We start from the raw sequence: 18,001 nt of genomic DNA on the forward strand, positions 1-18,001 counted from the left end.
GATAACCTTTATTGATGATAAGATAACTTTTATTGTCATTTTTTACTGTGGGCACAATGACACATCAAAAATGAAATATAGTTGCCCGCTCTCAGAGTGAACACATACATGACACACACTTAAACATACTATATACAACATATACATACTATATACAACATATGTATAGATCTACACCTACATAATATATGAATATTAAACATTGTCCATCTTGAATATATAATGGAAGGAGGAAGCTTGAGAGTTCACAAGGTTTATACTGTATGGAACGAAACTGTGGCTGAATCTGGATGTTCTGCTTCGGATACCACGGAGCCTCCTCCCAAAAGGTAACAAGGAAAACAGGTCATGAAGAGGATGTATAGTATCCTAGGACCTAGACAATCTTGCAGACCCTGCTCAAACAATGCTATGTCCTGGATGGAAGAGAGGGAACTGCCAGTCATCTTTTCAGCCATCCTCACCACTCTGCACCGCCTTTCTGTCTGAAGCAGGGATGCTTCCAAACCAGACTGTGATGCTGTATGACAGGATGCTCTTGATCGTCCCCCTGTAGAAAGTGGTCAGGACAGGGGAAGGAAGATGAGCTTTTCTCATGAGATGCAGAAAATGTAGACGGTGCTGTGCCTGCTTCACCAGTGTCTCGCTATTGAGCGATCAAGTCAGCCTACTTGTTAACTGCACACCCAGGAATTTGATGCTGGTAACCATCTCCACAGATGAATCATTGATGCACAGAGAAGTGTGGCTGTGGCTGCCTTTTCTGAAATCGAAAATAATATTTTTGGTTTTTCTGGCATTTAAAACTAGACTGTTCCCCTTACACTAGTTTACCAACTCCTCAGCCTCCTTGTGGTAAGCATCCTCATTGTCATCATGAATAAGGCCCACTATTGTTGTATCATCTGTGAACTTCCTTGGTGGCAAACCTAGCACAACAGTCAAGGGTCAACAAGGTGAACAGCAGCGGACTTAAGACGCAGCCCTGAGAACCTGTGCTCAAGAAAATGGTATTAGAGGTATTTGTTCCAACTCACACATATTGGGGCCTGTTGGTAAGAAAATCCATTTGCACAAAGGAGTGTTTAAGCCTAAAAGGCCCAGTTTGTCTACTAGATGCTGGGGAATGATTATGTTAAATGCCGAACTGAAGTCGACAAACAACAAACTCACATGAGTATTTCTTACCTCTAAGTGCTTCAAGCTCAGATGGAGAACGGAAGAAATAGCATCCTCTGTAGATTGATTTGGTCAGTAAGCAAACTGAAGCATGTCAAATGCTGGTGAGAGGCTAGATACAATAATGCCCTTTATCAGCTTCTCAAAGTATTTCATAATGATGAATGTCAGTGCAACCTGACGATAATCATTGAGGCCTGTAATTGTAGACTTTTTTGGCCCTGGCAAGATGATAGCCATCTTAAAACACGATGGGACCACTGCCTACTGCAATGAGAGACTGAAAATATCTGTGAGCACACAAGCCAGCTCATCTGCGCATTCCCTAAGGACACATCCAGGGATGTTATCTGGGCCTGCTACTTTCCAAATGTTAACTTTCCACAGTGTTTTCCGGACAGAGATGACATTAAAGCTAAGCACTTGCTCGTCAGGATGGGGCACAGCTTTCCTAGCAGGAGTGCTATTTTATGCGTCAAATCTTCCAAAGAATGTATTCAGCTTGTTTAGGAAGTCTGTGTCGTCCTTGCATCTTATAATTACCTTATAATCCGTAATGGCCTGGATTCCTTGCCACATTCGCCTGGTGTTTGTTGGATCCTGAGAAAATATAGACAGGTTTTAATTGTCTACATCTGAAGTACAGACTCAACTAAAAATTAACATAATTAAATAGGACTTTTGTTTGATACGGTAGTACAAATGTGGGGAAATTGCTGTTTACTGTTTCTGTTATTTTGGAAAATTCTCATTCAAATTATTTGCCAAATGACAGAATGTAGTATTTCCCTAATTGGTAACTTGAACTCACCTATGATGAATACCCTTGAGAAAAGATTTTGATAAGCTGACATTAACAGAGGAGCACCAAAATAAAAAAAATTGAATAACATGGCTGATGACATTTTTATGCTAATATTTCTTTATAAATTTGTTCTATAAGTGTACATAAGCAGCATGAGTCATTCTATGAAGTACAGAAAACATTCTTTTTTAAAAAGAACACACAAACATTCTATGTAATATAATTATACCAAAACGTAAATTATACTTTATTCACATTTAATGTAAATTTAAGTGAATGCCTCATTACTTAGTTCTGAATAATATTTCCTTAGAGTACCATCATGAGGTAAACGAGTCCAGAGTTAAGAAAATTAGAATTACAGGTCTCCCTTGGAATATATTATGTAGTCAAGTAGTATCAGACCTGCCCCAATCCGATCCCTTAGGAAAGAAAGACCCTCAACTCCATTTGGTTAAAGCAAAGAGTTCTTTTAGTAAAGATGATGGTTGCAATAAAGTCAAGCCCACTCTGAATTCTCCTGTGCTCGCAAGACACAAAAAAGGTCTGCCCACAGCCCATCCCCCCCCACCCGATCAGTCCATTTTCAACCAACTGGAGCTCACCAAGATGTTTTGCGAACACAGATGTTTGGGGGTAATCTGCATATTTCCCAGGGTGCCTCGCTGCAGGATGCTGGTACAAACATGATCCGGCTGCTCTGGTCTTCATCACCTGTCATCCCCCCCCTCCTGATTTCCCATCACATACATACGCAGCTTTATTGCCCTTTCATCCTTCACCCCCTGGCTGCATCCCACAGCCTGAGAAATGCTTGTGAGGCGCCAAGCCAGATCAGGCAGAGCTGACAAATAGTCATTTTGTGTTTTGCATCTGAATTTGTATAACATTCAGTATAAAAAACAAAAAAGTATGTGTAATGCATATTCCAAATTCCCCAATCATGGGAATAGTGTATTGTCAGTTTATTCTTTAATTCTTATGATGTCTTTTACATTTTAAATGGGGCCCTCCGAGATAGTAACTTCCATTCTGTCTTACAGACCAAAATAGATTACAATAGCAACTCCTTACCAACAGCAATCAGAAACTCAGAAGAACGTCTCTCCAAGGGTGACATATACTTACTAGAAAATGGCCTGAATATATTTTTGTGGGTAGGAGTAAATGTTCAACAAGGCCTGATCCAAAACCTCTTTGGAGTCTCATCATTCAGTCAGATCAACAGCTCTATGGTAAGTTAGGATTGGATAAAGAAAAAAATTGCCTTAATTTTAGTATATGTTGTATCTGACCTTGGATATCTCAGTTTTCTGTATAACATTAAAAATTTAAAGGTATTTCAATGAATAATAACATTTTGGCAGGTTCGTGATCAAGGGAATGAAAGGCCAGAATTGAAGAAATATGAGCCTTCACTAAGGTTCTGTTGTTCCTCTCCATTTTCAGTATTGTGAAGCATTCCAGACTGTTTCAAGCATCTTCACACTTTGCAGTATGATTTGTGTAATGTAATTGATGTGACCTATGTTTTTAATATTCATTTAATTAATGAATTAAATGGTCCCTGATCTGCTGTGCCATAACTTTGTTACAGTGTACACTACCAGTTTTGGACAATCCCTTTTCAAAAAGAGTGCGATCCATTATTGATATGTTCCAGGCTCAAAGATCACGCTACATGAAGGTAACTGGTTTTGATTTTATAATTATAACAAAAAGGATTGTCGGTTACGATTCCCAGGCATTAAAGTGTATATAAATCTGATTTGAATGCCTTAAAAGAAACAATAGTACTCTCAAATGGGCTTGGGGTGGTTCAGACCTGGGCATTGACTGTTCCATTGCTTTCACTGTCAGAATATGGCTGCATTAAATTCAGAAGGCAAAAGACTTATTTGCCAATTATATATCTTTTATTTTTTTTGCTTTCAGCTTATCATTGTGAAGCAGGAAGACAAACTAGATCTGCTGTTCAAACACTTCTTGGTGGAAGATAAGAGCATGAATGGGGGGGCTTCATATGTGGACTTCCTCTGTCACATGCACAAAGAAATTCGCCAGTTGCTGAGCTAGAGTCAGAATTATGCTGGATGCCAGCACTGACATCTGTAGGTTCGCTGACTGACTGCTATAATAAGCAAACCCATCTCCCTTTGGAAGGACTATAGAAAAAACTGTATAATTTTAATATATTTCATAAAGTTTCAGCATCTCCCAAAATCTTTTAGAGAGAGACATGAACGATCAAAACATCTACTTAGGGTGAATGAAAAACATGATTCTAGGTCATAAATCTACGTCACTTACTAGGATTGGCAGAAAACTACATCTTTTTTCTCCTGACACCCAAGTTCCTTTGAGTTAATATATGTGATTCCGCAACAGAAGAAAAAGCGATCACTCTCCAAAATTAGATGGTGATGCAAAGTTTGTGTATGTGATAGTCTCTATGAAAAGAAAATAAGCCAAATAGAAAAAGGTGGTGGCTGGCCTACTCAATTGGGAGGTGGATGTCAGATAGGGTGGTAACTTCTTAAAATTTGAGGATTCAATATACTGTAATCAAATTGTAGAATGGTGTCTTTTAAAAATCCCAAATTTTGAGCTAGGAAAAAAATGACTGTAATTGTGTTGCTACACAAATTTGCCTTGAAATAAGTAAATGGAAACAAGCAGGTCCTTTCTCTAGGAAAGTTAAATCTGTCTTTGGTTGGTGTGAATTGGTATTGCCATCATCCTTTGAGAAAAGAAGCATCTTTTTGCCAGTATCTTGTTTTGTCTCTCTTTTCCTATTTGCATGCTAGGTTTTAATTACGTATCTTGAAGATGACCATGATTTCTCCTTTAAAAGAAATGTTTTATAACGATGTCAAAAAGTGGCAGAAATATGCTTGGAGATGGTTAGGTTGAGTTGTATCCAAGAAGCAATGAAATATCCAAGATCTCCATGTGGAAGAAATGCTCATAATACGAAGTTCAAATCATGCCACTGATGTTCAGACTCTTAATAGCTCCATAAACTTTGGTCATTGATAAAATAACAAACTGGTTTGTTAGTGTAGGATAGTCATAACTGAATTTTAGTCTTCAAGCTCAGACAAAGTTGGCCTAGCTGATAGGCAATTTTTCCATTGATAAACCATTACTCTGGCTTCAAATAGGCCAAAGAAATTCTGATAGAAAAATGAAATGCATTTCACAGACTCGATATAAAGGCTCATTAATTTGCAGGAGACTAGTTATTTTTTAAAAAACACTATGCTTAGATTGTCTTGCAGTGTTCAGGATGTATTAAGAGAATAACAACATGGAATTTTGAGAAAGGACGGGGGGGGGAGAACGGGGAGAGCCTAGGCAAATTGTGGGTTGAGACTGAATATTTGAAATTGAAACCTTTATGTACATGATTAAATATTCAGGAGTATAGTTTCTTATTTTGTGTTTGTGTGTGCGCACATATATGTGCGTGCGCATGAGAAAGAGAAATTGTAAATATTTTGTTTGATCTATTGCAGCTTTCCCTTTCATCACATAGCAAAGAAATGTACACAATTCGCTGTTGAGATTTTTCCAAAAGATTCATAAATATTTCATATGTGCTTCATTAAGATTGCCCTTCTCCTTCTTACCAAATATATTATCCCAACCAAAATTTGGAAATCTATGAAACAAATAACATCCATACCCAAAACCACAGTCAACAATGAAACTTTCAGAATTCTAATTACTAGGATTTAAATTTTAAAAAGTTAAGTGTATTTTCACTTTTTTTTCCAATTCATCTTTTAATTTGTAAAAATTATATAAAGATGTATTTTATGTCATTGTTAGCAAATAAATACTGATTATTTTTTCCAAGCCCTGTACTTTGGAGGGGAATGAACTGGTTTGCAGGTTGACTATTAAGCTCCACAATGGCAAATAAACTATAATTTGTAATACTCTACAACAATATTCTATCAGATGCTTATAAACTTTTTCTTATCTGCAAAAGCATTTCATTTTCTAATCCATGAACCTAATTTTTCATTAGTGCTTGCTGAGAAAAACTAGCAATTGTACAAAAAGGCAAAGCATGCTAGCACTGTTTTGAAATACAACATACATTCTTCCTAAAGCTAAATCACCTTTCTTCATGACTTAATCTTACTGTAAAATTGAACTTTTATACTGTGATCTAGAATACATTATATTGAATTTCTTAAAATCTATTTCTATTTTTGTGTTATTGCATATTCTTACAGGTGTGTGTTACTGGATGGAAGGTTTGTTTCTTAAAACAATTTGTACTGTCATTCAGTTTGACTGGAAGAAATAATAGCTGTAATTTTTGTTGTTTACAACCAAAAAGTGATGCAGTAATTGTGGAGAGTACTGAAATAGCTCCTTGTAGGCACCAAATCATGATTACTGCAAAAAATGCAACAGATAGAAATTCACTCAAGCTTTCTTCAGGAAAAATAAGGAAAAGGAAGAGAGGCAACATAGATTCGTTTGAATCTGCTAATATGGGCAGATAAATAAAGATGAGACAAGATTCCAAAGATAAAAATAAAATTTAAAAAGAAATCCACGTAACAACTGTGGGCATTTATTGTCTATTACTGTTTGTAGTGTTAAGAAGCTGGGTTAGTTGGAAGCCTGCCTAGACAAATTTTTTCTCCCCAATACTCTATAGAACTCTGTAAGTCCTTCCCTCTTACATTCTTTCCATCTATATTCACAGCCAGAGAAAATGGGGTTCATGCAGGCTTCTATCAGAGCAAGTGTCATTTTTCCCCAAACTACCATCCCCTTCCCAAGGTTCCCCGCTTCGCAGTTGCTACATATATTCTTTTTTTTCTCTATCCCAAATCTCAGCTGATTGATAGACTATTTCTGGCAATGTATTTAGATATTATCCAGCCCCTTCACTGGCTATTTATTTCACTAGAAGTTCAGTGCTTGCTCACCCATATTACTCCATGCACTGAATTTGCATTTAGAGATGTTGAGGAGCCTGTCTATGTTACAGTGTTATTTCTTCATCCATTGAAAATGGGCACTTGCACTATCTGTCTTAGTACTAATCTCACCAAAATAGCTTTCAGTACTGCAAAGAATGTAAACATATGCTCTTGTGCGATAAACATATATTCCAAGATTCCAGTCTTTTATACACTTTACATACAAGATTTGTGAACACATTCTAAAAAAATTAAGGTACTGCGTATCAGAATATTTCCCCAAGTAAAAGGCAAATATTTCTTGACCAAATTATAAAACTGTAAAAAATGATGATAAAAGGATTTTTCTTTTTGTGCCTTTGAATCACTGTTGATTTCTGGCAACTGTATAAGTCACCAGTTTCCTTGGCAAGATTTTCAGAAGTGGGTTGCCACTGCCTTATTCCCAGGGCTGAGAGTGAGTGACTTGTCAAAGGTCACCTATCTGGCTTTGTTCCTAAGGCAAAATTAGAACTCAGTTTCCCTGTTTTTAGTGTTGTGCCTTAGTCAACACCCCAAACTGGCTCTCAAGGAATTAGAAATTGTTGTTTGTATGAGAAGATGCTAATGCTTAGAGCACTGCATGTTCCCCAGTATAGGAAACTGAAACTGTGTGAAGAACAGATGAGTAGTAGTGTAGAAAAACATCCCCACCTAGCCTTCATCTTTCATTTAAAGTTACAAAAGATAAATCTGGTAGTTTAACAATTGCAGTTTTGGGAAATTACACATTTCATTTTCGTCATAAATTATTTTGCCATTTGTTAAGTGCCTGATTTGCCCCATAGGGATAATATATTTTGAGTTGTCTTGGATTCCATTTTTAGACAATTCTGCCAAGATTTCTAGAGGCATTTCACTTTAATTACTGGCTGGGACAGCCATACCTTTTTAATTCAGTCCTTACAATGTTGAATATATCTCTTCACCTACTTTTTCCCATCTTTTCTACTGTCTTTTCCAATGTCTGGTACCAGATTGAGTTTTGTTTACAAAACAATTACAAACCACATGGAAGACAAATGATTTACTATAAAGGTATTCTTGTGTTAATATTTTTAAAGTTATAAGCAGACTGATATATTCTGGGAAAAACCAATGATTTATTTTCACATGATGGCATTTCACTCTCCTAATTTCTGGCTTTTATTACATAATTCAATCAAATTGATCAAATTAAAAAGCCATTATAAACAACTAGAAATTATGATTCTTTTTAATATAATGGCAGGGGCATGGCTCTTTTAGTCAAAAGTCAGCTGTGGTTATACCATTATGACTGCAAGGTATAGCTGGTGAATACTAGAACAAAACTTCCATTTTAATACTGATTCTCCTGATAAATTTACATCTTGGAATAATTCCATCTGAAAATCGTTTTTGTTTTTTCTATTTAATTTCTCTCTGCCACAATTGCAAGACTTCTTGAGAATTATAGTAATAAAGACACAACATCAGTATAATTTTAAAAAAAACATCCTAAAATCATATTCCTGATAATCTGGCCTAGGCATTATTGATCATACTGTAAATCCTTTTTAAGTTCATGGACTAATACGGACATTGCATTTTGGAAGTTTTTAAAGCATCTGAAAGGATATTATGGTCCCATTAAAATACCTTTTGATTTCATTTGGTTTGGATGCTTTGGCATGTTGAATGATTCCAAATCTGCAGTATTTTACTACACACAGTAGATATAAGTTATTTGAGTAGAGTTGGAATACCCCATATAACCAAACAATTATTGTGTTGTTCTTAAATATTTCTTAATTCCGAAATCATCTTAAATCTTAATATTGAATAACATTTTTGTGAACATAGAGCTACAAATGAGGTACGTAAGGTTGGTGGCCAACAGTTATTCTGCAAGTGCAAAATAGAAAGGAAACTTACACCCCCGTTTTCTTTGTTGTGGTCGCAATAGGGTTTCGTAATTGTAGGACGGTTACTATGATTTTGGGACGAGAAACAGTGTTTAAAGATGTTAAAACTATTTTGAATTACATGTATTATTAATATATAAAGATAATTAAATATATTTATTATCCAAGAAAGATTGCCAAACAGGGTTGCATATGCTTTTCTCTACTAACGAACTGGCTGTTCGGCGACAAATAATACTGGAAAGTGAGCAAAATTTCAACGTTTAATGCGGCCCTCCCAAAAACCCGAGAGATTTTCTCTACCTCTCGGAATGCTCGCCGGGCAGCGAGACGAAGGGGCTCCCCAAGTCCTTCTTGGGGCCCGACCAGGAGGGCCGTATTTGAAGGGAGAACACCCAGACGGAGGAGCCTCCTCCGCGCGGGAAGCCCCCCGTCCGCTTCTCTCCCTGCCGGGGCGGAGCGGGAAAATGTCCCCCCGCCGGCGACCCGCCCCGGAGACGACGGCCGCCCGGGGCGCGCTGAGGCGAAGCGGCCATGGCTTTCCTCTGGCTGGCCCAAATCGCCGCTTGCTGCTGCTGCTGCTGCTTGGCGACGCTGCACGCGGGAAGCGGCGCTATGAAGGTCCCCCCGGGACCCGGGGAGGCCTCGGAGGAGTCGGGAGCCGCCGCCGCCCGCTTCTTTCAGCCGGCGCAGCTGCACGCCGGGCTGGCGGTGGCTGCCGTGTCGTCCTTCAGAGGGCCCGGGAACCGCGACCGGCGCGCCAACCGGGAGCTGCCCATCTTGCTGTGGTGGAGCGGCGGCCTCTTTCCGCACTTCCCAGGCGAAACGGCGCGTATCGACTGCCCGCGGGGCTCCTGCTTGGCCACCAAGGACCGCCGCGTGCGAGCTCACCGGAGGACGCGGTCGCTGCTCTTCTATGGCACGGACTTCCGGGCCTACGAGGCCCCGCTGCCGCGGCTGCCCCACCAGACCTGGGCCCTCTTCCACGAGGAGTCGCCCATGAACAATTACTTGCTCTCGCACGGCGCCGGCATCCGCCTCTTCAACCACACCGCCACCTTCCGCCGCGAGTCCGACTTCCCGCTCAGCCTCCAATGGCTGCCCGACCTGGCCTACCTGCGACGCCCGCCGCCGCGCGGCCTGCCCGAGAAGGACCGCCTGCGCCGGCAGGGGCTGGCCCCACTGCTCTACCTGCAGTCGCACTGCGACGTCCCCGCCGACCGCGACCGTTACGTGCGGGAGCTCATGAAACACATCCAGGTAGGAGGGCTCCGGCCCGGGGCGGCGCTTGGTGGTGTGAATGGGTCGCTGGGCTTGGACGGGCCTCGTGGCACTTCAGGAAGGGGGAGCGAGGAGCTTGAGACCCGGCCCGGAACTCGAGAGAGCAAAGGTGGCGATGGCAGGCAAGAGGTTGGTGGCTCGATTAACAAGAGACGAAGACTAACCAGGGTTGGGGTAGGCCTGCACTTCGACGCCGGGTTCACAGTTGCCCTTAAAGATAAGCTGTGCTCAAGGCGGGATGCGCATGCATCCTGGAAATCTAAAGCCTCCCATTTAACGTTTTGTTATTGTTGTTGAATAACAAAGCTAAGACAATGGTGGTGGTGTTGAAGGAAAAATCTTCATCAGGGTCCAGTCCAAGCCAGGAATAAACAACATGGCGACTGCTTTAGAAAGAAGATTGTAGTTTTATTGAAGAGGAGCACCAGACAGAAAGGGGGGGGAGAAACTGACCAGGTGTAATAGAGAGTGGTGAGTATTTATACTGTCGGAAGTCAGCCCCCCAGAGAAGGAAATATTAAAAGGGCAGGAAAATATATTTCCTCAAAGGATCTTAAAGAGGCAGGAAAGCATGCCCAGTTTTCTTAATAGCCCCAGGTTTTCCTCCCCCAAGCAGGGACCATCTCTATATAGATGCAGATGTAAATCCAGGAAGGTTGGAGCTAGAAGCTTAGGAGGACAAAGACACCTAACATCTACATATCCCACCCAAAGTCTAAGGACATAATGGATTAACCCAGATGCCGAAGGGGAAACCCAGATTCAGGTCAGAATACATGACACAGGAAATAGCCTCAAACAGGAATAGGAAATCACTCCAAACAAAAGGCTCGAGAAGATATAAAAACCCACTCCCTACATGTACTCAGTCCTTTTCTGCTAGCCATCTTCCTGTCTGGTTCTCCTTTTCAATAAACTACAACCTTCTTCCTAAAGCAATTGTCATGTCTGTTCCCAGCTTGGACTGAACCACGATGAAGACTTTTCTTCCAACAATACCTTCTGGGGCTTTTGTTTGGAGTTGTTCCTGTGGCATGAACTTTGACCTGAGTCTGAGTGTGCCTTCCTGGTATTCTGATGGTGGTGGGTTAATCCTATTATGTCCCCGAGGTCATATCATGCTTCCCTGAGGCTGGGGCTGATGACTGTTGGAGTTTTTGGTGTGAGGGATTGTAGATTCTAGAGATCTTTCTAATTCCAGCTTCTTGATTCCAATCTTATAACATTATCACATCTGCATTTCTGCAGACCTGGTTTCTGTCTCGGGCAGAGAGACTGGGGGGGTTGGTTTCTGCCGTTAAAACCCTTTGGGGAAATATATTCTGCCTTTTTAATATTTCCCAAAATATTTCTTTCTCTGGATTCTTCCCACAGTGGCATTTATTTTATTTAGTAGACTTACACCCAGTCTTTCGTTTGCTGTGTTTCTTCTCACAAAAACATGAGGTAGGTAGCAGAGAGCTATCTCCCAGGGATTGGAAGCTAGTTCTCTTTGTTCTTAGTCTAGCACTTCAGCCACTACATAAATTAGCTTTTAAAATACCTTTTGCTAAATAACTTGTTTTTTCTGTGACATTAAAAACAGGTTTACTATAAATAGATTATTCAGTGTTTTTCTTTGCCAGACTAGTCACATTGGGTTGATCTCAGTGACTGGTATCTACATGGATATGTCCGTGTGTCCAACTTACTAGGATTTCCTGGTGGTTTCCTATCCAAATATTAATTAGGCCCTGTAGATTGTTTAATTATACTACACTGCTTTCCCACCTTTTCACCAATAAACTTTTGTTTAGGGACTCAGCAGCTTACATCTTCTTATCCTCTTTAATCATTTATATTGTATTATATAAGTTTTGCCTTACAATTTGCATGCAAGTCACATTGCAGTTCTGTGTGGTTCTGTGTAGATTAGAAGATCATTCAATAAAATTCAGTGAGACTTCTTTCCATGTGTGTGAAACTTGCTTCTGCCCTGTTATCTGGAAATTACTTTGTGTGAAAAGTAATGACCATTAGTCCAAATGTATCTTTAAATATGACAGAAAAGTTAGGAACTCATCTGTTTTCTTTATCTTAAAAGCATAATAGCTTATAAATGACATCATGAATGAGAAGAGAAAATGAATGTGTGGAGAGATGAGTGTATGTGTATACACAAATGTAACTGATTATTATCATCACTCTTCTAGGTAGACTCTTACGGTAGATGCCTGAACAACCGAAAACTTCCCAATATGAGATTGATGGACACTTCTACAGCCACTACAGAAGACTCTGAATTCATGATTTTTATTTCTAAATACAAATTTCATCTGGCTATGGAGAATGCCATATGTCCTGATTATATGACAGAGAAACTTTGGAGGCCAATGCATGTAGGGGCTATCCCTGTATATCGAGGTTCACCATCTGTACGAGACTGGATGCCCGATGATCATTCCATTATTCTTATTGATGACTTTGGAAGCCCTAAAGAACTTGCAGAGTACATTGATTTTTTGGACAGGAACTCAGATGAATATTTGAAATATCTAAAGTACAAGAGTCCAGGTGGTATTACAAACCAGTTCTTGCTCGAGAACATGAGGAAGCGTGAATGGGGAGTAAATGACATGTCCCTACCTAATTATTTAAATGGATTTGAGTGCTTCATCTGTGACCGAGAAAATGGAAGACTTAATGCAGAGAGGGACCACAAAAAAACTCATGGGAAATCACTAGCTCCAGAAGTTCACATTGCACAGACTACACACATGGGATGTTCTTCACCAGCACCTGGCTATGGCAATATTGAAGATATTCCTGATGGAGACAGGTAGTTATATTTATTAAGGATATAAAGTTAATTCAGAGTTATGATTAAATTTTATTTTTGAGTTACTAAACTATAGAATGCATTCTTACGTAGCTAGTGACAAAATTGCAGCATATAAGTGAATGGACTTGAAAGACTTGACACGATTATATTATTAAATACAATGTACTCTAAAGCTATTTTAGTACAATCTGGTATTACACTGAATGGCTAGATTTAAATTAAATTTAAAATACAATTATGTAATTAACATTCTCACCATATCCCACTATAAAAAGTAAGCTTAAAAATGGGTAGTTCTGATCATTCTCTCAATGCAGACATCACAACATAATATTGCAGAATATATAAACTATAGAATGCCAACTTTTCAACCAATATCAGTTTTTGTGCTTTTAATAGAGGAATATGAAGCACTTAGCATGCTACAACATTTGTCTCTCACATGGCAGCATCCACCAGTTGAAACGAGTTCTCAAGATATGCAATATCATGACCACCTAAAACAATAACATGCGTCTGTGTGACACACAATCCTTGAATAAAAATGATTTCATTGGGACATTAGGCAAGAAAAAATATACCACTTTTAATAGTTACATTTAAGCTATGTATCAAAGAAAACAAACCTTACAGTATTATCATATGAAATTAATGATAAGCAAAAAGCCTTAATAAAATTTAAAACTGCAAATTTAATGGGAGGGATGATTTCAATTACTTTTGCATAATTACTGAAAAGTGGATTTTCATTTTGAAAGCAGCTTGTCTCAACAATAAGATCAGGAAAGCAAAGAGGGGTGTTTCCTTGCCTTAATCTTCTCCTAAAATGTTACAGTTTGCAAAACATTGGCAGGTGATTAGATGCATAATACAGTAGAGGCAAGTAACAATAAAAATGTAGGATGACAAAAATTACTGCATAATTATATTTAGTCTTATTGATCTTTATAGTGTGCAAAAATGATTGGGATCATGCATACTAAATCATGCTAAATGTAATAGCTTATTGGTCATCACTGATCCAAATATACACAGGTCCAGAAATTTGCAAACTGTTGTAATTCCTACACCGTTCACCTGAGTTGGATGTAAATACCTTCAAATTAAAGCTGACAGTCTGCAGTTAAAGCACATTGTGTTTGTTTCATTCCAAATCCATTGTGGTGGTGTATAGAGCCAAAGATTAGAATTGTGTTAGAATTGTGTCGATGTCCCAATATTTCTGGACCTGACTGTATATTAAAGTTGTTTCCAGATTTCCCTTTCAACAAGGTTATTAATTTCTGTAGTAAATATGTGGTTTAACTAACTTTAGAAATAAATATTCTGTGGAGTTCCAGATTAATACCAAAACGTTTGCCCAAAGTCTTGGCAAGTGAGTAATATCCTACTTCATTTTTATCTTCCCACTTATTTGCAAAAATAATGCTTTATTCTGACCATATAGTCACTCTCTATGACAAAAAAAGATTTAAAGAATATTTTTGTTCTGTATGTTTCAGCTGGAAAGAAATGTGGCTTCAAGATTACTGGCAGAGTCTTGATCAAGGGGAAGCTCTCACAGCTATGATTCACCATAATGAATCTCATCAAGGGAAGTTTTGGGATTATATGCACAAAATCTTCTTGAAAAGAACTCAGCATAACTAACCAATTAGGATTGTTTCATATTATATGAACAATGGGCAGAAAACGTACTCTTACCAACTTGCCTTACTTGACAACTGAATGTGTTAATCAGGCAGATACTAGACACACCATTCAGGAAAAAGTAACATTTTTGCTGAAATATTTAAATTGATTTAAATTGTTTTTATAAAATATTTTTGTTAAAAAGTGACAATTACTGCAATTTGTTATATACTATTTTTAATTCTATAAATAAAAATTATTTGTACATACTGAGAATTGAAAGTAGAATGGTGTACTAATGGTTAAGGTGGTGTTCTGGGACCACGGAGAATTGCGATCAAGTCAACCCTTAATGGTGGAAATCAGTTTGCTGACTGGATCAGTCCAATCTCTCAGCCCAGCCTACCTCACAGGACTGCTGTTATGGGAATAAATATGAAGGCAGATCCCCTGTAAGATGTACCAGGAAGAGAAGTGGAATATAAATCAAATAAATCTGTAAATATTATCTACTTTTGACAGCCTAATTACTTAAGATTAGAAATAAATTTTCAGCCTCCAAATTATTCAAGGGAATGTATATGGTTAAACTGGGGACCTGAGAGAAACCTTGCATGACCCTGCCGATAACTATTTTCACTTTTAACTTGAAATGCTGTGAATGTATTATTCTAACAGTTCATTGCTATTAGGTAACCAGTATGCTTTGTGCATTTTTAAAGAGGTAAAAATTGCATTGGCCTTATTTATTTAAAGGGCTTTAATAAGAGAGTGGGCTCAGAAGGAAAATGACGCTTAACAAAAAAGGATGAGGAAGGAGAGGCAAAGGAGCGTAAAAAAATGATTCAGTAAAAAAAATGATTCAGAAATGGGCTGAAACAGAACTACTAGAATGTGCTTTTGTTTCTGATATAGCTGGAGAGGGGGAGGGGGGGAGAGAGAGAGAGAACACAATTGGCTCCCCAACTCATTCTGGCAGAAGGGGTCTACTAAAAACCCCATCAACCAAGGAATTTTAGCTGGCAGAGTCTAGGAAAAGAGCTTTTTGTGCCATGGTCAGCACCCTTTGGAACATCTTGCTACCAGAGGTGAGATCTATTCTGGCCTTAAAACCTGGCTCTGCTACTTGCAATGGGGCCCCAATGAAGAAGCTGTAGGCTGGAGATAGTTGATGCAGTGAGAGAAGGCACCACTGCTGTTCCATTCTGAGCTAGTGGTTTTCTAATCAGTACGGTATTTTATATTTTGCTATTTTAATTTGTTTTTATATTTATAATTGTTTTTATATCTCAAAGAGTCACTTTGGATACCAAAATGGGCAGTGTATATGTACGTATATGTATATATTTTGGTGGAGGGGAGGGGCTAATATAAGTCCTACCCCCAAAATAAGCCCAAGTTAGAACTCTGCCCACTCCATGAGCCAGGTGAGGGAGGGGTGGAGCTGCCCCACAAGCCCCACACCCTGTTGTGACTCAGGGCCAGCCTGTGGTTTCGGCAGCCGGCTCAGATGTGTCGGATGACTCAGATGAAGGGGAGGAGGACCGTGTGGGAGACGAACCGGCTGATGATGGTTTGGAGGCTTTGCAGAGCCCTCAGCCGGGGACCTCTTCTCAGCTGCGTGAGCCCGAGAGTGCGGAGGAAGATGACCCACAGCTGGCCCTGTTCAAGGACGCCCGACGCAGGAGGCAGTCGAGCAGGAACAAACAAAGAAAGGCTGTGGGGCTCCTCGGGAGGAGGCACAGGGAGACCACGCCCTGAGCTCTCTATAAAAGGAGTGTTTGGGGAGGGGCTGGTTGCTGAAAGCAACTTTTCCGCTTGAGAAGACAAGCTTTAGTGTTTTTGTTAACTGCGTAATAAATCTTGGCAGATGCCTTTTAGCCTTGGACGCTCTCCAGTCTCTTCTTTCTGAATAGGGGTTTGCCTTATTACAAGGCCAGAAGAGGGCTGGTTCAGAACAGTTTGCTTTCAGCCACCCACCCCTTATTACTACGATGGAGCAGCTTCTTGCCGAGAATGCCCAGCTCACCCAGCAACTTACTTTGCTGGCAGCTCAGGTGGCTCAACTGCAAGCTCAGGTACATGCTGCACCCCCACCCAGGAGGAAATGTCAGATAGCTATGCCGGATAAATTTGCTGGTAATCCAGAACTGTTTCCTGCCTTCCTGGGACAATGCCAGCTTTTTATCAGCGTGAGAGCAGTTGATTTCCCCACTGACCGAGATAAGGTGGGATTCGTGTTGAGCCTTCTGTCGGGAGATGCAGCTCGTTGGGGCACGCCTCTGTTGGCACAGCCTAGCCCTTTGTTGGATAACTTTGGGGGGTTTTGTGACCATATGCGCCTCATGTACGAGGACCCGATTAAGGCGCAGACTGCCACCCGACGCCTGAAAGTTTTGAGGCAGGGTCAGCGCCCTCTACAGGCCTATATCAGCGATTTCCGGCTGCTTAGCCAGGATTCCGCCTGGAATGAGGCTGCGCTCGTGGATGCCTTTCAGGATGGCTTGTCAGAGGAGATGTTGGATGAGCTGGCCCGCGTGATCTGAATGGGCTGATCCATCTTTGTCTGCGGATCGATGCCCGGTTGCAGCAGCGAAAGAGTCGCCGTGCCACCCCACAGACCCCTGCCGCCCCTGTTGTGCGTGAGCCCCCAGTCCAGAGGGAGGAGCCAATGGAGCTGGGTGCCGCCAGGTCCCGTCTATCGGTGACGGAAATGGACAGACGACGATCGGAGGGGTTGTGTTTTTACTGTGGGGACCCTGGACATTTGGCTGCTTCTTGTCCAAAGAAGCGTCAGCGGGCATCAGTGACCAAGCCGGCCTCGAGAAAGTCCCCTGCTTTGCTGTCGGGAAACGGCCCGAGCCCGATCTAGACGGTGTGAAAGATCGGGCGACCCACAACAACCACGCCGAGCGACGCCGTTCCGACGGTGCCTGTGAACCTCCACGGCATTTGATTTTGGAGGCACGTCTGATCCTTCCTGGCAAGCCAGAGGGGATTCCGGTCCATGCCTTAATTGACTCTGGGGCTACCACTAACTTTATGGATTCGGCCTTTGCGGCCAAATGGGCTGTTCCCCAGTGTCCAGTGGATCTGCCCATGCTTGTGGAGACCATCGATGGTCGAGTGCTCCTGTCCGGGCCTATTACGGCCGCCACGCAACCCGTGTGTATGGCCATCAGTACCCATGTGGAGGCCATTCAGTTCTACGTCACTTCGGATCTGCACTTCCCCGTGGTCTTGGGACTGGCGTGGCTCCGGGCGCATGATCCACAGATCTATTGGTCTCAGAACTTGGTCACCTTTCCAAGTTTGCAGTGCGTGGACCACACCCGCCATATCTGTGCCGGCCAGGTGGAGGGTTCCCCAGGAGTTTCCTTGCCTCCCGAACTGTCCGACTTTGCTGACG

At 40.9% G+C, this 18,001-nt stretch overlaps 2 protein-coding genes and 1 long non-coding RNA gene across 10 annotated transcripts in view; 2 read left to right on the forward strand and 1 right to left on the reverse strand.

The window, feature by feature from the left end:
* Positions 1–6,560, forward strand: part of SEC24C (SEC24 homolog C, COPII coat complex component) — a 69,905-nt gene extending 63,345 nt beyond the window's left edge. For all 5 annotated transcript variants that reach the window (XM_083364174.1, XM_083364177.1, XM_083364173.1 and 2 more), the window contains 3 exons: positions 3,028–3,219; positions 3,582–3,671; positions 3,920–6,560. In XM_083364174.1, coding sequence (XP_083220300.1) covers positions 3,028–3,219; positions 3,582–3,671; positions 3,920–4,060 — 423 coding nt within the window. In that variant the 3' untranslated portion in view covers positions 4,061–6,560. The remainder of the gene's footprint in view (positions 1–3,027; positions 3,220–3,581; positions 3,672–3,919) is intronic.
* Positions 22–9,239, reverse strand: LOC310641320. Of its 2 annotated transcripts, XR_014492711.1 has the most exons (6): positions 9,162–9,239; positions 8,869–8,923; positions 3,113–3,214; positions 1,723–1,779; positions 1,189–1,291; positions 22–763 (listed from the first exon to the last, which is right to left on the reverse strand). It is a non-coding gene; the product is annotated as an uncharacterized lncRNA (long non-coding RNA). The 2 variants fall into 2 exon arrangements; XR_014492710.1 differs by lacking the exon at positions 1,189–1,291.
* Positions 9,009–15,326, forward strand: FUT11 (fucosyltransferase 11). Of its 3 annotated transcripts, none has more exons than XM_083364228.1 (3): positions 9,009–10,313; positions 12,332–12,957; positions 14,463–15,326. In XM_083364228.1, exons 1-3 carry the CDS (start codon positions 9,393–9,395, stop codon positions 14,608–14,610), a joined length of 1,695 nt encoding a protein of 564 aa, XP_083220354.1. In that variant the 5' UTR covers positions 9,009–9,392; the 3' UTR covers positions 14,611–15,326. The 3 variants fall into 3 exon arrangements, with proteins under 3 accessions (XP_083220354.1, XP_083220355.1, XP_083220356.1); XM_083364229.1 differs by having other exon boundaries at positions 9,010–10,268; XM_083364230.1 differs by having other exon boundaries at positions 9,011–10,118.
* Positions 15,327–18,001: the final 2,675 nt, after the last annotated feature.

This window comes from Vipera ursinii, assembly GCF_947247035.1.
Source record: "Vipera ursinii genome assembly, chromosome: 5".
NCBI lineage: Eukaryota > Metazoa > Chordata > Lepidosauria > Squamata > Viperidae > Vipera > Vipera ursinii.